The following is an 18,534-nucleotide window of genomic DNA, read 5'->3' as shown; positions in this document are numbered from 1 at the left end:
TATGCCCTGCTGTATTTCCAACACCTGGAACAATGCCAGGAAGTCAATAAATAGTCATTAAATGAAGGAATGACTAAGGAAGAAGGGGATCTAGGCTGTGGGTAACTCTCAGTGTCTACCGCCCTTGACAGCACATAACCCCAGTTTGATCAACGTGATGGTGCTAAATGACTATGGATCACCAAGACTCTGACCTTAAACTTTGTGTCTTTCCTTCTAGGGAGTGAGCCATAGCTGGAGGCTGCTCTTGTGCCAATGACCCTTCTCAATTCCTCCAACGTCACAGGAGATAGCATGTGTGAAGGGAACAATACCACCATGGCCAGCCCCCAACTGCTGCCCCTGGTGTTGGTCCTGAGCACCATCTCCTTGGTCACAGTGGTGCTCAACCTGCTGGTCCTGTATGCTGTGCGGAGTGAGCGGAAGCTGCACACTGTGGGGAACCTCTATATCATCAGCCTCTCAGTGGCAGACCTGATTGTGGGAGCTGTTGTCATGCCCATGAACATCCTCTACCTCCGCATGTCCAAGTGGTCCCTGGGCTGGCCGCTGTGCCTCTTTTGGCTTTCCATGGACTATGTGGCCAGCACAGCATCCATTTTCAGTGTCTTCATCTTATGCATTGATCGCTACCGCTCTGTCCAGCAGCCCCTCAGATACCTGAAGTATCGCACCAAGGCCCGAGCATCAGTCACCATCTTTGGGGCCTGGTTTCTCTCGTTCCTGTGGGTTATTCCCATTGTGGGCTGGAAGTACTTCATGCCTCATACCCTAGGGCGCCGGAAGGACAAGTGTGAGACAGACTTCTACAGTGTCACCTGGTTCAAGATCATGACCGCCCTCATCAACTTCTACCTGCCCACCTTGCTCATGCTCTGGTTCTATGCCAAGATCTACAAGGCTGTACGGCAGCACTGTCAGCATCGGGAACTCATCAACGGATCCCTCCCTTCTTTCTCTGAAATTAAGCTGAAGCTAGAGAAGCCCAAGAAACCAGGGAAGGGGTCTCCATGGGAGTTTCTGAAAAGGAAACCAAAAGATACTGGTGGTGGACCTGTCCTGAAACTACCACCCCAAGACCCAAAGGAGATGAAGTCCCCAAGTGTCTGCAGCCAAGAGGAGGGTGAAGAAGTGGACAAACCCCACTGCTTCCCACTTAACATTGTGCAAACAAAGACAGAGGCAGAGGAGAGTGGCAGAGGCTACATCACCATCAACCAGAGCCAGAGCCAGAGCCAGCTCGAGATCGAGGAGCAGGACCTGAACATGCATGGGGCCAGCGAGATGTCAGAGGATCAGATCCTAGGTGATAGCCAGTCCTTCTCCCCGACAGACTCAGACACCCCCACAGAGCCAGCATCGGGGAAAGGCAAACCAAGAAGTGAGTCTAGCACAGGCCTGGATTACATCAAGTTCACTTGGAAGAGGCTCCGTTCACATTCCAGACAGTATGTGTCTGGGTTGCACATGAACCGAGAACGGAAGGCCGCCAAGCAATTGGGTTTTATCATGGCAGCCTTCATCCTTTGCTGGTTTCCATACTTCGTCTTCTTCCTGGTCGTTGCTTTCTGCAAGAGCTGTTGCAATGAACATGTACACATGTTCACCATCTGGCTGGGCTACATCAACTCCACGCTGAACCCCCTCATCTACCCTTTGTGCAATGAGAACTTCAAGAAGACATTCAAGAAAATTCTGCACATTCGCACCTAAGGGAGGCTAGAGGGGATGCAACGAAGGGATGCTTAGGATGTTGCTGAAGGAAATGGAAGGTGAAGGCCTGTGAGTTGCCAGGTACCTGGGCTTTCTGGAGTCAGAAGAATAGTTTTAGAGGCTGGGGCACCACTGGAAGAACAGCTGATGGCAGTGGTCTGCAGAGATTGTACTCTTGAGTCGAAAGCTGGCTATTTCCAAGAGAATTGTAACTGGATGAGCGCTCCTGCAACTCAGGAAATGTGGGAACCTCAGGCTCCCATTGTAATTCGAGCTTCCAGACTAAATTAATTGGCAGTTGAGGGGACGCATGGGTAGAGTTCCACTGGAGAATTAGACAGAACTCTTGAGCCTTTCTGGAGTAAAGCTCTATTACTGTGCAGAGACCTGACACATGCAGACAGATGCCATCTCCTTCCAGGGGTCACCTTGAGAGGCATAACAGCTATTTCACTGTGACTGCCTCTTCTCAGAACACCTCTCTTCTGATCCTCTTTTACAGCTTTCTCCAGAACCAATATCTGAACCACCCTAGAAATTCTGCCTTATTATTTCCCACTCACGCATGTCTCAGAGTTGATAGGAAATTATGCAGCTTGCACACCCATTGTTTTTAACCCCAAATTCCTTTTAGCTATTAACAAGTGATGATAAAAGCTGCCCTCAAAAGAAATAGAAAAAGAATTTTTTTAATTGTTGTCCATTAAAAAGAAAACGAGGAGAAGAAAGCCATGTTTCTTGAGGGTTGTGCCAGGATTATCTTATTTGAGCCCCACAACACCCCACAAGAGGAGGATGGTGTTGCTAAAGAAGCAAATTGGGTACAGCAAGATGAAATAAGGTGTCTAAGATCACATAGCTGTTTATGTGAGAGAGCTAGAATGAAAACCCTGTGGGGTTCCAGCTCATTATATCTCATTTTCTCCAAAAGGCAAAAATTTGTCCTGTTAAGTACACACACACACACACACACACAGAGAGAGAGAGAGAGAGAGAGAGAGAGAGAGAGAGAGAGAGAGAGAGAGAGAGTTCCTGAGAGTGGTAGCAATTCTCAAAAGAATATGTTGAGAGGAGAAACAGCTGACAGAATATGTCTGCAGCCATGGAAGGTGACACTTTGAAGGNACACACACACACACACACACACACACACACACACACACACAGAGAGAGAGAGAGAGAGAGAGAGAGGGAGAGAATTCCTGAGAGTGGTAGCAATTCTCAAAAGAATATGTTGAGAGGAGAAACAGCTGACAGAATATGTCTGCAGCCATGGAAGGTGACACTTTGAAGGGACAGTATGCTATTTTTCTGTGAATTGTGCTGTTTGTCTAAAAGTGGTCATGTTCTTTTATAGTCATACCTCTTAAGTGAAAACTAGCAAAGGCATGGGAACGTACAGTGTTACTTGGTATTTATGTTGCCCTCTGATTGTGATTTCTTTTTAAAAACTTGATGGTAAACTGTAATATATGTAGCAAATAGAGTGCCTGTACAAGCCTGGTATTTTGTGTCTTGTGTTCTGTTTGCATGATCTGTTAAAATGAGAGATTTTTTTTTACCTAAAATATGATATTTGAAACTATACTGTTACGAGTTTGATTTATTTGATTCTCTGTTCTGAGTCTTTTGGACTGAGAAAATGTATTGAAATGTACTGTCAAATGTTACAAGATGTTGTATAGGGTTTCTCTTTGGTTTCTGATTGCATTTGTAAATATCTTTAGAAAAGGACTGACTTTTTATAACTAGCTTCACTCTCACTCTGCTTTGCATCCCCCAAAGCTCTTCTTGCTGAAAACTGTGGGAGATAAGCAGACTTTTTCCTGGTTTTAGAAGCTGTGGCTGATCTGTCTTTAGGTCAGAAGGCCTGTGAAAGCTTTGCTCCCTGCGATCCCTCAGGACCAAGGAACACCCAAAAAGACCACTCCAGCAGACAAACGGCTAAGTGCCCATTATTTATGTTGATGAACAGTTGAGGCACATAGTGAAGGGAAGTGGTTATGAGCTGTGACTTCGGGTCAAAGAGACCTGGATTTGAGTCGGACAAGAACAAGAAACGATCAACATAAATTGTCAAAGCATAAAGAACAAAGTCCATGTATTACTGCATGCAGTATTTATGGTGCTCGCAGCATGTCTAGCACACAGTAGGACTCGTGTAGTTTTCAAACATACTGAGCATATACCACATACCAAGCTTTGTGCTTTACTGCCATTATTATCTCTTATAACCTTTACAGCAATCTCATAAGGATGATTTACGTGTTTTCACAATTAGGCCAGCTGACGCACAGAGAGGGTAAGGCCCAGATCTAAGATCTGATTCTGGAATGTGCTTCCTTTCCACGGTATCAACCCTCTCTTCCTACTCCTGTCTGAATGATTGAATTCATTTTTGAATTTGTGAAAGGCAATGGAATATGGTGCAGAGATAACTCGGCCCCAGCCCATTTAGCAAAGAATCAGTGGCTGATGGTTTGCACAAAGTCCAGATGAAGCCAGTCTTTCTGCCCTAAATATTAAAATACATACCTTCTAGGAGAAGGCCGTCAGAGAGACTTTGATTGTAGATGAGAACTTGCAACTCAGAAGCTTTTATGGGCTTAAAGCTGATCAGCTTAAACCCAATTCCTTGAATGACCAATTTGCCACATTTACTAAATGTTGGCTTCATTTCAACTATTTACAAAGTTTACAACAATGCATATTGGATGAGGCTTTTAAGAACACTTTTCTACAATTGTTGTGAAGTTATAGTAACCGATTCTCATTTTCCCTCATAGTTACATATTGAAGGAGGCTCAGCATGCTTTGTCCCCAGCTTGCTGCTACTGCAGGGAGGGGAGAAATAAAGGTAAGGAAACTGAGGGTGAGAGAAGGGAAAAATGGGTAGAAATAACAGAAAACTAGGGGAGGCGGGGAGACAGAGGGTCAGAGAGAACAGACCAAGGTGAAGAGATGGGGAACACCTTGGACAGAAGAGGAAGAGGGGTAGATGGATGTGCAGAGGGACAGAAATGGGGACAGATTAAGGAGCAGATGGAAGACATTAAGAGGCAGACAGATGGAGGTGTTTGGGGAGAGACAAAGGGAGAAACTGAGGAATGGGAAGGGAGACAGAAAAGGAAAAGTGGAGTGGCATAATATTAAACACTCGAGAAAAATCTACACTCAACAACATATTCTTAATTTATTCATAAGTTAAATTTATTCAAATGAAGAATAAACCATCCTTAGCTTTTGATAAATAGAAAATCCCTTCACATGCTTCTCTGAAGACAACATGAAAACCAGTCAACGACTACATTACATGAATCTTTAAAAGCTTGTGAAGTCATTTCATCCAATAGAAATTGTGATAAATCTTAGAGGTTGGTAATGATAACCAAGTATTCATTCAGAAAATCCACGAGTTTACAGGTTGTCTATTTGATATATTGGTCATTTGGCTACTTGGTTTACAGAAAATTGCTCGTTACTCTTTTGAAGATGGGCCTTCCAGGAGGCAGATTTAAGTCTTAACACAGGGCAAAAAGATCCAGGAGCTCTCCTGGCTGCAGCGCACTCTAAGTGCTATAAAGAAACAATGATGTTAAGATCTAACATGCCATCATGTCATTTCACAATTTCTTGGAGATTCAAAGCCTAGGCTGTGTTACATATGTTTCCCATTGTGGGGAGTGTACACTCCGCTCAACTGAGCTACAAGACAAGGGATGAAGGTAATAGACCTGAATGACTGTGTCTTGAATAAGTGTCATGGTCTTGTTGCCCTGCTGTGTCTGAGAACATTCTCTTCCTTTTTATGGCTCCTGGTCTGGCATTGTTCTTGATGTTCCACCATCTTGTTGCCCCAAAGGTCTGTCTCCCTCATCCTAGGCAGCAGGGCGGGTCTTCTGCTCTGAGCCTCACCCTAATTCTCTGATAACAAGGAGGCCACATTTGTGACCTGAATTACCATCTATTTGGGATGTCCAGACCTCATCTGTCTATTTAACAAAAAGGTTATGAACACTTCTTAGGCCAGTCCTTGAGCCAGGCATTAGGAGATAATGGAGAACAAGGTAGACATGCTTTCCACTCTACAGAGCTACTTCAGGGTTGCAAATGACAGAAACCAGTTTTGGGAATGGCTACTTGGGTGTTTTGTGGAATCCAGTTACATTTTGGATGACCTCACCTCAGGAAGGGCTTGAGCCAAGTTGGCCACAAGAACTTCAACAGTCAGAATTTGAGGAAGTTCCCTCTGGGACCATTGACCTATGTAACTTATTCCTACTCTCTACGAGCATCGGTTCAAAAGTCCAAAGCTCAGAGTAAAGAATTGTCCTGTGTCCACCTCATCTGCAATCAACTCTGAAAGGAGGTGGGAGGGGCAGGTGGTACATGTGGTACAAACATGGCCAGAGGTCCAGCAGTTCCCAGAGAAGCAGGAAATATTGTGAGCTGGGCAGAGACTCCAAAAGGTGTTAATTACAAGGACCTTGAAGTCCAGCAGGAGAAACAAGCTTATAAAGAACTAACTTCAACTTAGTCTCATATATGCTAAATAGAGTGAAGCCTAGAGGTGGTGGGTGTCAGGTATGTCTTCACATAGGAGGTGACATCCCATCCTGTTTTTTTAATCACATGTATTATATTCAATATATACAGAAAAATGCACCCATTTTAAATGTAGAATTCAATGAGTTTTGACAAATGTGTACACCCATGTTGTCCCCGTCTCAATCAAGATAAACAGAACATTTCCATCACCTCAGAAAGCTCCTCGTGCCTCTCTGCAATGCCTCCCTTTATGCCCCAGACAACCACTGATCTAGCTGGCTTCTATCACTATAGATTAGTTTTGCTGATTCTAGAACTTTCCATAAGTGGAATCATATAATATGTACTCTTTCCATCAACATTTTGTCTAAGATTCACCCACATTCCAACTGGATTTTGAAGACGGAGAAAGGGTTAGACAAGCAGAGGAAGTGCTAGGGTATTACAGATGGAGAGATAAATAAGCAGTGTGCTTAACACCAGAAGTAGTTTAGTGTGGCCCAAGCATGCAGTCTGAGGGTGCAGGGGCAGAGGAGGAGCCTGAAATAGTGGAAAGAGTTGACATTGTTGAATTATACTTGAGCCCTGTGCTCTTGAAAAACAGCAATGATTGAGAAATCCATCCCAATGCCAACACACACACTCTTGTTCTTCAGAAATGGTTTACTGTGGGCCGGCCGAGTGGCGCGTTGGTTAAGAGTTGGCTTGGGACACCAGCTCTGAGCAGCAGGGCTTCGGTTGGGATCCCACATGAGGGCCAGTGACGTTGCGCCCTCTACAGCTAAGATGGTGAACAATGGCTCAGCCTGAAGCTGAGCTGCTGTGAGTCGTGGTGACGGCATGGGCTGCAGTGGAGCTGCAGTGGGCTGCTGTAAAAAGCTACTGTGAGTGGCTGGCAGCCGGCGTGAGCTGCCAAGAGCCGCTGTCCAGACGGCCAGCGACCGATCTGCCTCACCCGGGAAGAGCGCAATGATCACAATACCAACATGGGCCAGTGAAGCCACGTCCTCCACAACTAGACTGAAGAACAAAAAGGACAGCAACTTGTCTGTTCCCCTTTCCTGATTCCCCAATGCTGTTCCCCTCCCCTAATTCGCCAATAAAATCTTTAAAGAAAAAAGAAAAAGAAATGGTTTACTGCAAAGAAACATGAATTCTCATACAACTTATTGTAGATAAGACTCATGTATTTACCTGTGGCAAGGCAAATTCCTATTCTTTGAAAGTCCTGAATTCCTATTCTTTGCCTTATAAATGATTTGCTAAACTACTTGTCTCCACTGATCAAACAAAATACTGTTAACCTTCATTAGTTAAGATTCTCTCATTCCTCAGGCTCCTTAATTTTGGCCCATATTCTGGCTGAGCCAGCATACAACCCCTCCTCAGAACAGGGTGGCCTCAAAGTAAAACATTCTTTGTTTTTTACTGTCTGGTCAAACTACCCCACCCCACCCCCTACTTTATCACACCCAGTTCCTTCTAGTCTTCTTTACTCTCCCCTGAGGAAGACAGAAGCTCTTTTTGCGTAAGCCTTGAGACATATGCAGATTTTTTGGTCAGAATGGTCTCCCTATTGCAATACCCTCCTCCCCAATTGCAACAGTCTCTCTCCTCTCCTCTACCCTTATTAAGAATCCTTTCAAATTCAGTATCTCCTTACTAAGTCAAAGAGTCTTCTATCAGAATCCTGGCCCAAAATTTCTTTATCTTTCAGCAAGCTCCTTCAATTTTCCTAGCCTCCGTTCTTTCATATGTAACATGGGGATAATATAACACCTACTTTGCAGGACCTTTGTGGCAATTAGAGATGTGAAACCCTGAAAACATGGTAGATAATAAATAGTAGTCATTACTCTTTTTATTATGAGTCTATAGAGTTACATCAGGGTTACTTTGTGAATGGCCTTATATATTAGATTAAGTTTATGCTCACTTAATATTGTGTCAACACCTGTCCAATGCTTGGCACACAGTATATGCTCAATAAATAATTTAGATGAATAACTTTATCCCATTGACAGCGGGGACCTATGAGAATAATGCCCGGTTTAGAAAGAGCAGGCTGGTCATTGTCGACTTTCATCAACCTTTATCTATCAAAACTCTCATCTGTCTCTCCACACCTGCCTCCCTAATGGTCTCTCGGATATATTCTATGTTGCCTCTCATGGGAAATGGAAATAATTCCTGTCATCCTCTGAAATCAAAGGAGAGAATGTGAAGCACTTTTTAAAAAGCCTGACGGGCATATACACATTCCCACAACTAATAAGAGAAAATCTCCCTAGACCAGGTCTCACCAGGGGGCCTCGCCTAGTTCCTGAGGCCCCGCCTTCCCCAAGACTCCAATTCCTCCCACTCAGACCGGTGCTAGGGGCTCATTTACCAGGCTAGCCCGCAGCTCCGCGTGCTCATGCGCACCACTAACCCCAAGCAGGCGGGGGCGGGGGCTCGTTGCGTCATCGAGGCGCGCTCTGCGGAGGACGCCGTGGTTGCCGGAAGTTGAGCGGCGGTAAGTCAGCCGCCCTGGCGAGGGAGTAGTGGGGTCCTACGGGTTTGGTTTTGGAGGTCTGGCGGGGAGGAGCGAGCTCGGCGGTGAGGGCGAGGGTCACGGAGGGTCTCAGGATCCTCTGTTCCCCATGGAGTCACTGACTCCGGCTCGCGTCCTCCTTCTCCAACCGCGTCTCCAGACTGGTTCAGCCCCGGGTTTTCTGACTAGAAGCGCCTTCTCATTTCTTCAGTCAGTCCATCCTGTCCTCTGGCAGGGAGTGCTCGGATCGCTGGTGTTGGAACACCGGAGAGAGAACGTCAAGGTGCTCATCCTGGCTTTGCCTGGCTGTGCTGTGTGACTCTGGCACGTCACTCCCCTTTCTGAGCCTCTTTCCACATCTGTAAAATGGGAATGATGATAACGTCATGTGTGAAGCGAGGACGTTAAATTAGGCCAATTCTAAGGGCTTTTCTGAGTTAAGGGTCTTGTTTCCTCGGTTTGGTCCAAGGGTTACAAACTTTAGTGCTTGATTAGGTATGGTAATGCTTATTTAGTTAGGTAAGGTAAATGTAGGTGTAAGAACATTTCTATTTCAGAAGTAGAGTCACTTTTATTTTTCCTGAATTGAGTTTTATGAGCGCAATACTAACATGATATAGGAGAAATGAAACCAAAATTCCAGTTGGTTGTGCGTGCAATATCTTGATTTTTAAACCCTGGCAACTAAGTTTTTTAATTGGCTTTAAAAATTAGTTTAATTTTTAAACTAATAGTTTTTTAAGTTAAAAAAAATTTTTTTAACTCTGTGCAGCTGAAATCAGGCATACCTGTGGTTGCAAGTTTGGGTCCCCTAGATCTCACGTTCCCTTTCCCATTGAATACTTGGATTTCTTCAGTGACACCCCTGCCCACTGGTTGTTTCTTAAGCGACAGACTGTTCACGACTTCTGGTTACTCCTGTTTGGTCTTCTCCTAACTCTGACTCTTAAAAAGTCATATGTTGACCTGAACGCAGTCCCAGTAATTTCACCTCATTGTCCATTCTTTAGGTTCTTAAGGATCTCTCTTCCACTTTATTGCCCACGCATCTTTGAGAGCTGCACGTTTTTTTTTGTTTGTTTTTTTTTTGGGTTTTTTTTAAAGATTTTTATTGGGGAATTGGGGGGATTGGAACAGTGCTGGGGAATTGGGGGAAGGGGAACAGACAAGTTGCTGTCGTTTTGTTCTTCGGTCTAGTTGTGGAAGGCGTCGTTTCACTGGCCCAAGTTGGTACCATCATTGCACTCTTCCCAGGCAAGGCAGATCAGTCGCCGGCTTCTGGACGGCCGCTCACGCTGGCTGCTGGCCGCTCACGCTGGCTGCTGGCTACATACGGTAGCCCATGGCAACCCCCTGCCACAGGGGCTGCAGCCTATAGCCGTCGCCGGCAACTCACGGCAGCCCAGCTCCAGGTTGAGCTGTTATTCAGCATCTTGGCTGTGGAGGGCAGTGTCACTGGCCCTCATATGTGGGATCCGAACCGGGGGCCTCTGGCGTCCCAAGCCAGTTCTTAACCATCGCGCCACTCGGCCGGCCCTCCACCTTTTCTTCAGGCTAAGCACATTGAATTTATTTACCCGTAGTAAACGCAACAATAGAGAATTTTATGTGCCAGGCATTATTGTAAGCTCTCGTGATGTAGTGGTAAAATAAGACAAAAAAACCCCCAAAATACGTTGTTTAATGGAGCCTACTTTTGGATCATGGTGGCAGCAGTTGCGTTTGTCAATAATACAGTACTTTGAATGGGTGGTAGGTGTTTCAGATCCTGATAGATGCTACAAAAAAAAAAAAGAAACAGTAATGGGATAGGGAATAATGGGGGGAAGCAGAGGGAGCTATTTTCAAAGCTAGCTGCTAAAGGGTGACTTCACTGAGAAGGTGACATTTTAGCTAATGCCTGAAACCTGATTAAAGAAGAAGCCACATTTGTGAAGGCTCGTCTTGCCTACTTGTGTCTACATCCCCCAATTCTGTGCTCTAGTCTTGTTAAATGGCTATGGGTTGTGTCTCACCTGTACCCCTTTGCTTGTGCTGCCTTGAACATCTCTTCTACCTTGAACATCTCTTCTACCTCCTTCATTTTTCTTGACCAACTCCTCCCTGCCCCTCAGGTGACATGATTTTTAAACCCTTTAAGAAGTTGAGTACAGGGCTCTCGTTCAACCACAGAGTCCCTTTTCTGCTCCCAGACAGCCTCTCATAATAGAGAATAAGCATAAACATTTATTGAGTGTCTGTGTGCCTGGCACTGCTCTGCAAGCTGGAAATACCAAAATAAGTGAGATACATGTCCCTGTCCTCAAGGAAGTAATTTTTTTTAAGTCACAGAGATAGACAACAGCACTATGGTATGAAGCTATTGTAGACGTTTGCTCGAGGAGGACTTAGGGTGCTCATAAGTCAGGCTGAGGCATCAGAGAAGGCTTCTGTGAGGAGGTGTTCTTTATCCACGTCCTAAAGGATGAGCAGGATTAGTCAGGGAAGAGGGGTGGGAGGTGGGGTGATGTTGCAGACAGTGGGAGTGGCATGAGCCAAGGGCTGTGGACAACGATGCATGACCTACAAGTAGTTCACCCAAGTTAGAGTGTGGAGTTGTAGGGGAAGAGGTGACTGGAAAGGTAAGCAGGAGGCAGATCATGAAGGCCCACAATTGTGGACAATAGCATGTTAAGAACACAGACTTTGGAATCTAAAATGCTTGTGGACCGATAGTGGCTTTGCCACTGAAGTAGTTTTGTAACTACTTGGGTAGGTCACTCTCTTTCCAAGTTTCAGTTTCTTTGTCTATAAGAAAGGAAGATATAAGCCTGCCTCCCAGGGTTGCTGTGAGGATTGAATGAGATGATATGTTACCCAGTGGGCACTGGTAGATGGTAAACAATAAATTACAGCAGTTAATATTGCCATGCTAAGAAATTTGGACTTTATTTTGGAAGGGTGGTGGTGGAGAGTGGGGCAACAAAGGATTTTAAGCAGGATGTGACATGTTCTCACCTGTTTTAAATTACCTAGGCAGCATTGTGGTGGTTATACTGGACAGGGCAGGACCAGCAGGGAGACCAGTCAGGGCACTGCTGCCACGGTCTAGGTCAGCGGTTCTCAACCTGTGGGTCGCAACCCCTTTGGGGGTCGAATGACCCTTTCACAGGGGTCGCCTAAGACCATCAGAAAACAAAAAGATATTTACGATTCATAACAGTAGCAAAATTACAGTTATAGAGTAGCAATGAAAATAATTTTATGGTTGGGGGTCACCACATCATGAGAAACTGTATTAAGGGGTCACGGCATTAGGAAGGTTGAGAACCGCTGGTCTAGGTGATAGAGGAGGGAGGCCTGAACCAAGGCAGTGGCTGAGGGGAGAGAATGGTGGTGGCTGGATTTGCGCAATAAAGGAAGTGGGGTTTGCTGACTGGTAACTTACACAGGGAGAGGAGAGAGACAGGAATCATGATATGGGGGGTGGGGTGGGGAAATGAATCCTCGGTGGAAATAATGAGAAAGTTCTTTGATTAGTGGTCCCTGATTGGTTATCCCTGACCTTCGCTGAGATTTTATTTGGAAGTCCAAACGGGCTCTGTCCTTCAGTTCCATTTACATGAAATGAAGTGCATGAATGCCTTCCTTCTTTCGTCTGCCTCCCAATCCTCCCGCCTTTCTCCAGTGTAAGTGAGGCCAGATTGTGTATTCAAAGGAGAATACATAGGCGCCGCTTTGTGACCAGGTAGACAATATGCATCTCCATGGTCTTGGCAGACTGGGTACCAACCTATTCACTCGGTGTCAGTCCAGCCCCAGAATAATCACCTTTGGGTGATTTACCTTCCTTTGACCTTGTTCCTATTTGACAGTCTCTGAGTGTGCGGTGTAGAAAGAAGCACTCTTTCCTCCAGAGGAGTCTGACCATGCAGAGCAGGACTGTTCTTTTCTTGAGGTAACCTAAAGCCCCACCTTGCTTCGTTACAAACACGTGCTCTTGACACTTGCACAATCGGCTCTCAGCACCACTCGGCGCTTCTTATGTGTACATGGGCAGCTCTTTTGCCCATCTTCTTGTCTTTCACATATTCATCCCTCTCCTGGCTTCCTAACCTTGCCTTTGACTCTTCCCAGTCATCAGACCTTGACGTTGCCAGAGCTCTTGAATACTTTTCCTTCCTTATCTTTTGAATTCTCTGCATAGCTGATAATGCTGATACTCCTGCACATAAGAAAACATTCCTGCTTTGTACTATTTGGCCATTTCCCCCTTGGTTTCTATTGTGGGCTCTTTTCCTCCTTTTGTCTCTTAAATGCTAGTTTTCTCCAAGACTCTGCTTTCTGCTCGGCTCTTCTCACCCACAGTTTCAACTCCCATTTATGTGCCAGTGACCACTGATTTGTATCTTGAACCTGGATTTCTCCTGAGGGCCAGCCCTCCAACTCAGCAAGTTCAAAACTAAGCTCAGCATCTTCCCTCCAAACCTGTGATTCTTTCTCCATTCTGTAGTCGCACTCATTTCTCCTTCTTCCATTTGGTCATTCAAAACAGAACCCTGAGAGCCATCCTGGACTTTTCCCTCTCATACCATCTCTCCCTCTCTTCCTCCCAGCCCAAGCAGTCATCAGAGCTCTACAGATTCTACTTCCTTCATATCTCCTGACACGTCTTCTCCATTTTCTCTCCCACTGCCTTACTTCACACTCTTCTCACTTCCAGTCTATATTCCTGCAGTGCCTCCAAGCTGGTTGCCCTGCCTCAGCAGTCTGGCTCTTACTGGTGCTGGAGTGCCCTTTCTATAATACAGATCTTTGCTAAAATACAAATTCCTGCTTCAGTCTATTTTAGATGCCTCTCCATCCTCCTCCCATAACACCCTGTACAAATACCCCACTGTACTGTACTGGTGTTACCCACAAAGTGTTATACTGTCACTCCTAACCTGTAACCCTCAAAACTGTTAGATCTTTAAAGGCAGGGACCATAGTTTTTGCCATTGAATCCTGAAATATAGCATGGGGATTAGTACATAATATGAATATTTATGGAAGGAATAACTAAATGGAAACCCCAATGTCTTGGCACATGTTTTGTTGATAATATTAGTTCGAGTTTTTAGTACCTCCTGTGTCAGGTACATGCATTTTCTAATTGAATTCTCACAATAATTCTGTATGGTACATGGTGTCCTATCTTACAGGTAGGGAAACAGGCTCAGAGAAGTTAAATAACTCGCCCAAGGTTGTATGGCTAGAAGTAGCAGAGGTGGGATTTGAACTTTGGTCTCTCTGACTCATGAAGCTATGCCCCTCTGTCTGTTGTACTGCCTCCAGTGTATCAGACTGCTTTATTGTCCAGTGTATTATTTTTTGGACTCAGATTTATAACCCTATATTTACCTATGAAATGTTTAATCTTTTAAAAATAGGCCTGTCATTCCAGGTGATCACGATCTTTTTTATTCTGATTTTTTGTTATCCATCATAGTGCCTATTCCTTCCTGCTTCATGTCATGTGTAGAGTTGATAAGCAAACATTATTATCCAAGTCACTGATAAAATATAATAAGAATACCTTGTTGAATAGATTTGTTTGGTCTGTTTTCCTGCTATAAGCCCCTGATGCAAGGTTCAGCACACATGAAATACATAGTAAATATTGATGAACATTCATTAATGTAAATAAATAAAATACCGTAGTCCTCCCTATCCATGGGGGATACGTTCCTAGATCCCCAGTTGATGCCTAAAACTGAGGGAAGTACCCATTCCTATATATATTATGTTTTTTCCTATACATATGTACATACCTATGCTAAAGTTTAATTTATAAATGAAGCACAGCAAGAGATTAAAAATAACTAATAATAAAGTAGAACAATTATAACAATATACTGTGTAAGTTACGTGAATGTGGTCTCTCTCTGTCAAAATATCTTATTGTACTGTACTCTTCTTCTTGTGATGATGTGAGATGGTAAAATGCCTACCTGGTGAGGTGAATGATGTAGGGATTGGGATGTAGCTACTATTATGCTACTACTGACATTCTGACTACCCATCAGAAGGATGGTCAATCCTGGATCACTGAGCCATGATGGTTGGATGTCAGGAGCGATGATGTAAATGGTTGAGGATCCTTGATAATTAAAGGGTTTTTTTTGGAATAACAGGCGGGGAGCATATACGGTGTAGAATACGCTGGACAAAGCAATGGTTCATGACCAGGGCAGGACAGAGGTGGACAGTGCAAGATTTCATCACGCTGCTCAGACAGTGTACACTTGAAAACTTATGAAATGTCCTGGAATTTTTCAATTGATATTTTCAGACCGTGACTGCAAATAACTGAACTTCGAAAGAGAAACTGGATTAGGGGGGGACTACTGTAAAAATAAACTGGACAGGACCAAACACTTACCACTATTAACACCAGTTCGTTCCTTAACCAACATTCTTTGAAGAAGATTATTTTGCCACCTCTTAATCCCTATAATTATGTTAGTACTTAATTCCTATATCTTCCATCTAATCTACTAGAATATCTGGAGCAGCCTTGTCAGACACTGCTGAGATCCAAATATCCTACATCCTATGTTTGTGGTTCTTCTGTGCTCAAGGCAGAAATGCAGTTACTCTGTCATGACTTGTTCTTAAAGAAACCATAGTGGCCTCTTGTTATTACTCAGGACTGCTGCATATAGTTGTGCAGGTTTTATACTGCACAGGAGGCCACATCTGAGGGGGTTCTGTTTGGATCATAGGTATTGTGGCTGTATTTTTGTAATGACAGTTTTTAAGCAGACAAGGGTAAAATGGCTTGAGCTAACCTAATCTCAATGTATTGCAACAATATTCTAAGAAAAGGAAGTAAAATGTCTTGAAGGGGGACAATTTTCTAATTGTACATAGGTACCATGTGAACTGGAATTGCCCACAGGACACCTTTCCTGGGAGCAAAATCTCTGGTCAGTGGGCTACGGAAACCATCCTTATTCTCATCTTTGGAAGACAAATATTTTGAAAATGTGAAATCAAATGTTGGCTTGTCATAATTTTTCAACACCTCTCCCATTTTTCAGGACTCCTTAGCAGTCACCAGAAATGAAAACCAGAGAGACTCTGTTATTCAGAAGCAAGCCTTCATAATTTAACCAGCTTTTAGGAAACAGTCACAGGTTTTAGTTGTTGGTTGATATAAGGGCTCCCTAGCAATTCCGTGGCTGTCCCTCATGTACAGAATGGACCAATGTGACACTGTTGATTGATGGAGGTAACAAGAAAGACTCAAAAGCAGTCATACTGAGGGGGGTGGGGTTGGGAGAGAAAGGGAAGGGGTTAGACAGCATAAATTGGTAACTACAATATTGCCACAGGGATATGAAGGACAGTTCGGGGAATATAATCAATAATGTAAATATTTTGTAGAGTGTCAGATGGTCACATGTCTTGTTAGGGAGACCACTTCATGGACGGTGTAGAGACTTGACCACCGCACTGTACACCTGAAGCTGATGTTGTATAATATTGTATGTCAACTATAATTGAATACATATAGTCATAGGACGTGGAGTATAGTGTGGGAGTGGAGTCAATGGAATTGTAATAGCTATGTATGATATCAGGAGTGGGACAGCGGATTGGGGGAGGGGGCTTGTCACTTTGTGAGGGGTGAAAAGTATAACTATAGCATTGTTTTGTACACCTGAAACTAATTTAAAAAAAGTTTATGAAAGTCAACACCTGAACATATACAAAAAATTACAAATCCTAACTTAAAAAAAAAGTAGTCATACTGTTCTCCATCATCCTTGTGTTTTCTCTCTCTTCCAGATTTTCTCAGCTTTTACTCTCACTCCCTTGTAGGCTTGCCACACCTCATAACACTGGTATCTGTCCAGTGCGTCAATTCTCAAAAACAGGCTGGAGGTTGTATGGGAAGGTTAAGGTTATTACAGGAGAAGGAAAACAAAATACAACAAAAGAAAAACAACTCCTGTGAGAACACAGGTTACAGTTTGAAGACTGTGGAGGTGACTGCTGGTTTTTTGATTGGCCTCCTGAAGAAGCAAATAATAGGGGTAGACGTAGCAGACATGGAGATGAGGGGACAGCTCGTCCATAATAGCAGTTATTCTGCCTGCTTATGTGACCAGCTGTTACCACCTAACAGCACAGTCACAAATAAGCCATTTTGGGTAACTTGGTATCTTGTGGAGACATCAGTTTGGCTCAGGGGCATCTTGACTCTAATGCAGTTTTTAAAAGGAATTGACGCTTCTGTACCCTGTAGGGTACAGCTGGTGCCCTGCAGGGGTCCTGAGTTTTCATCTTCCAGTAAAGCCTAATCTGTCTTCTAAGTTTGGAACTCCATCCACCCTCACCCCCACACCCCACCCACTTTTGGAAGGGAAGGTTTTTAAAATCTCCCTCTTTAGCAGCCTTGCAAATTGTTTCCCAAACTCATGAAGTTGCAGAAGCATCATTATCCGACAGAACGTGCATTGGCTCCATATGCCAAAGGGGCCCTCTCCCCATCCCGGCCATCTCTACCTCTTAACCCATCAGCAGCTAAAAACATATTCTCTTTGTCAGTGGGACTTGGTTATGTGGTTTGGTGCTTATTTTAATGACTGCCAGAGCTCACAGCCCCGCAGCTGGGAAAATGAGAACAGAAGCCTGCTCTGTACGCTCCATTTTGGCCCAGAGAAGGTGCTTTAAGGGCCAAATTGTGGTTATTCTGGCACTTCTGCTAAGTGAATGTTCCCATGAGGCCTCAGAGAAATTGAACACAGAGTGCTCCTAACCCCTTAGAACTTGTTCCTCTGGACTCCCCCTTGATGACCTATAGCAGGAGACCATCCATTTCATTTTAATTAAACCTCTGCTGTGACTACAATGAAGGGAGATGTGACGTAAATCAAGTGTGTTTGTAGCAGAGAAAGTTTTCATAGTGAGCACGGGGAAGGACAGTCACATCAGGCACTGGTGTGTGTGTGTGGGGGGGGCGGTGACAAGAAAAACTAATAGCAACTACCATTTCTTGACTGCTGACTGTATATGCCAGGCACTGTAACAGGCACACCACACATTCTCACTTAGCCCTCCCAACAACCTCCTGTGGGTGTAATTATCCTTCCTTATTTTACAGACAAGGAAAGTGAGGCACAAGATATGAAGTTACCTGCCCCAGGTGACTCAGCCAGTGAGAGGTAGAGCCAGAACTCAAACTTGGCTTTATCTGACTGAAAACCAGGCTCCCAACTTCCTTAGCTTTTAGCATCCTTTCTCTGAACTATTAAAAACTCCCCAGCCCTCCCAAAGCAAGCAAACAAAAACTCAACAACACCCATGGAAAAATTATAGTGAGAGATTTTTTTAGTAGTCCTTCTGGTCTGTTTTTCTGCCCTCCCTCCAAGGGTCTAGTTTCCCTAAAGACAAATTTTTTGTTATAAATTTTTTTAAAATCTATGATATTTATGTTCTACCAATTTTACTTCTTTATTTGTAAAAATCCTACACTGGGTTAATATTTGCTGTGTCCAATCCTATCGGTCCCCCATGGAGGGAGAACAGTTGGGCAGACTCACTCCAGGAAGCACTTCTGCCCCAATTAAATTTTTTTTTTAAAGATTTTTTTATTGGGGAACTGGGGGGATGGGAACAGACAAGTTGCTGTCGTTTTGTTCTTCAGTCTAGTTGTGGAGGACATTGCTTCACTGGCCCAAGCTGGCACCATCATTGCGCTCTTCCTGGGC

At 44.2% G+C, this 18,534-nt stretch overlaps 2 protein-coding genes across 5 annotated transcripts in view; both read left to right on the top strand.

The window, feature by feature from the left end:
- HRH1 (histamine receptor H1) overlaps window positions 1-6,992 on the top strand; it is an 85,882-nt gene extending 78,890 nt beyond the window's left edge. Inside the window, exons 2-3 of the mRNA XM_019651023.1 lie at window positions 221-2,822; window positions 2,993-6,992. Coding sequence (XP_019506568.1) covers window positions 256-1,713 — 1,458 coding nt within the window. The 5' untranslated portion in view covers window positions 221-255 and the 3' untranslated portion in view covers window positions 1,714-2,822; window positions 2,993-6,992. The remainder of the gene's footprint in view (window positions 1-220; window positions 2,823-2,992) is intronic.
- A 1,736-nt stretch (window positions 6,993-8,728) lies between these two features.
- ATG7 (autophagy related 7) overlaps window positions 8,729-18,534 on the top strand; it is a 250,861-nt gene continuing 241,055 nt past the window's right edge. The window contains exon 1 of one of the 4 annotated variants that reach the window (XM_019651069.1): window positions 8,729-8,776. The gene's annotated coding sequence lies outside the window, so the exon portion shown is untranslated. Of the gene's footprint in view, window positions 8,777-9,016; window positions 9,078-18,534 lie in introns of those variants that run through there. The other 3 variants (XM_019651070.1, XM_019651071.1, XM_019651072.1) reach the window with 3 other exon arrangements.

Source organism: Hipposideros armiger, unplaced genomic scaffold (assembly GCF_001890085.2).
Source record: "Hipposideros armiger isolate ML-2016 unplaced genomic scaffold, ASM189008v1 scaffold_152, whole genome shotgun sequence".
NCBI lineage: Eukaryota > Metazoa > Chordata > Mammalia > Chiroptera > Hipposideridae > Hipposideros > Hipposideros armiger.
This window is presented reverse-complemented; position numbering and strand designations above follow the sequence as displayed.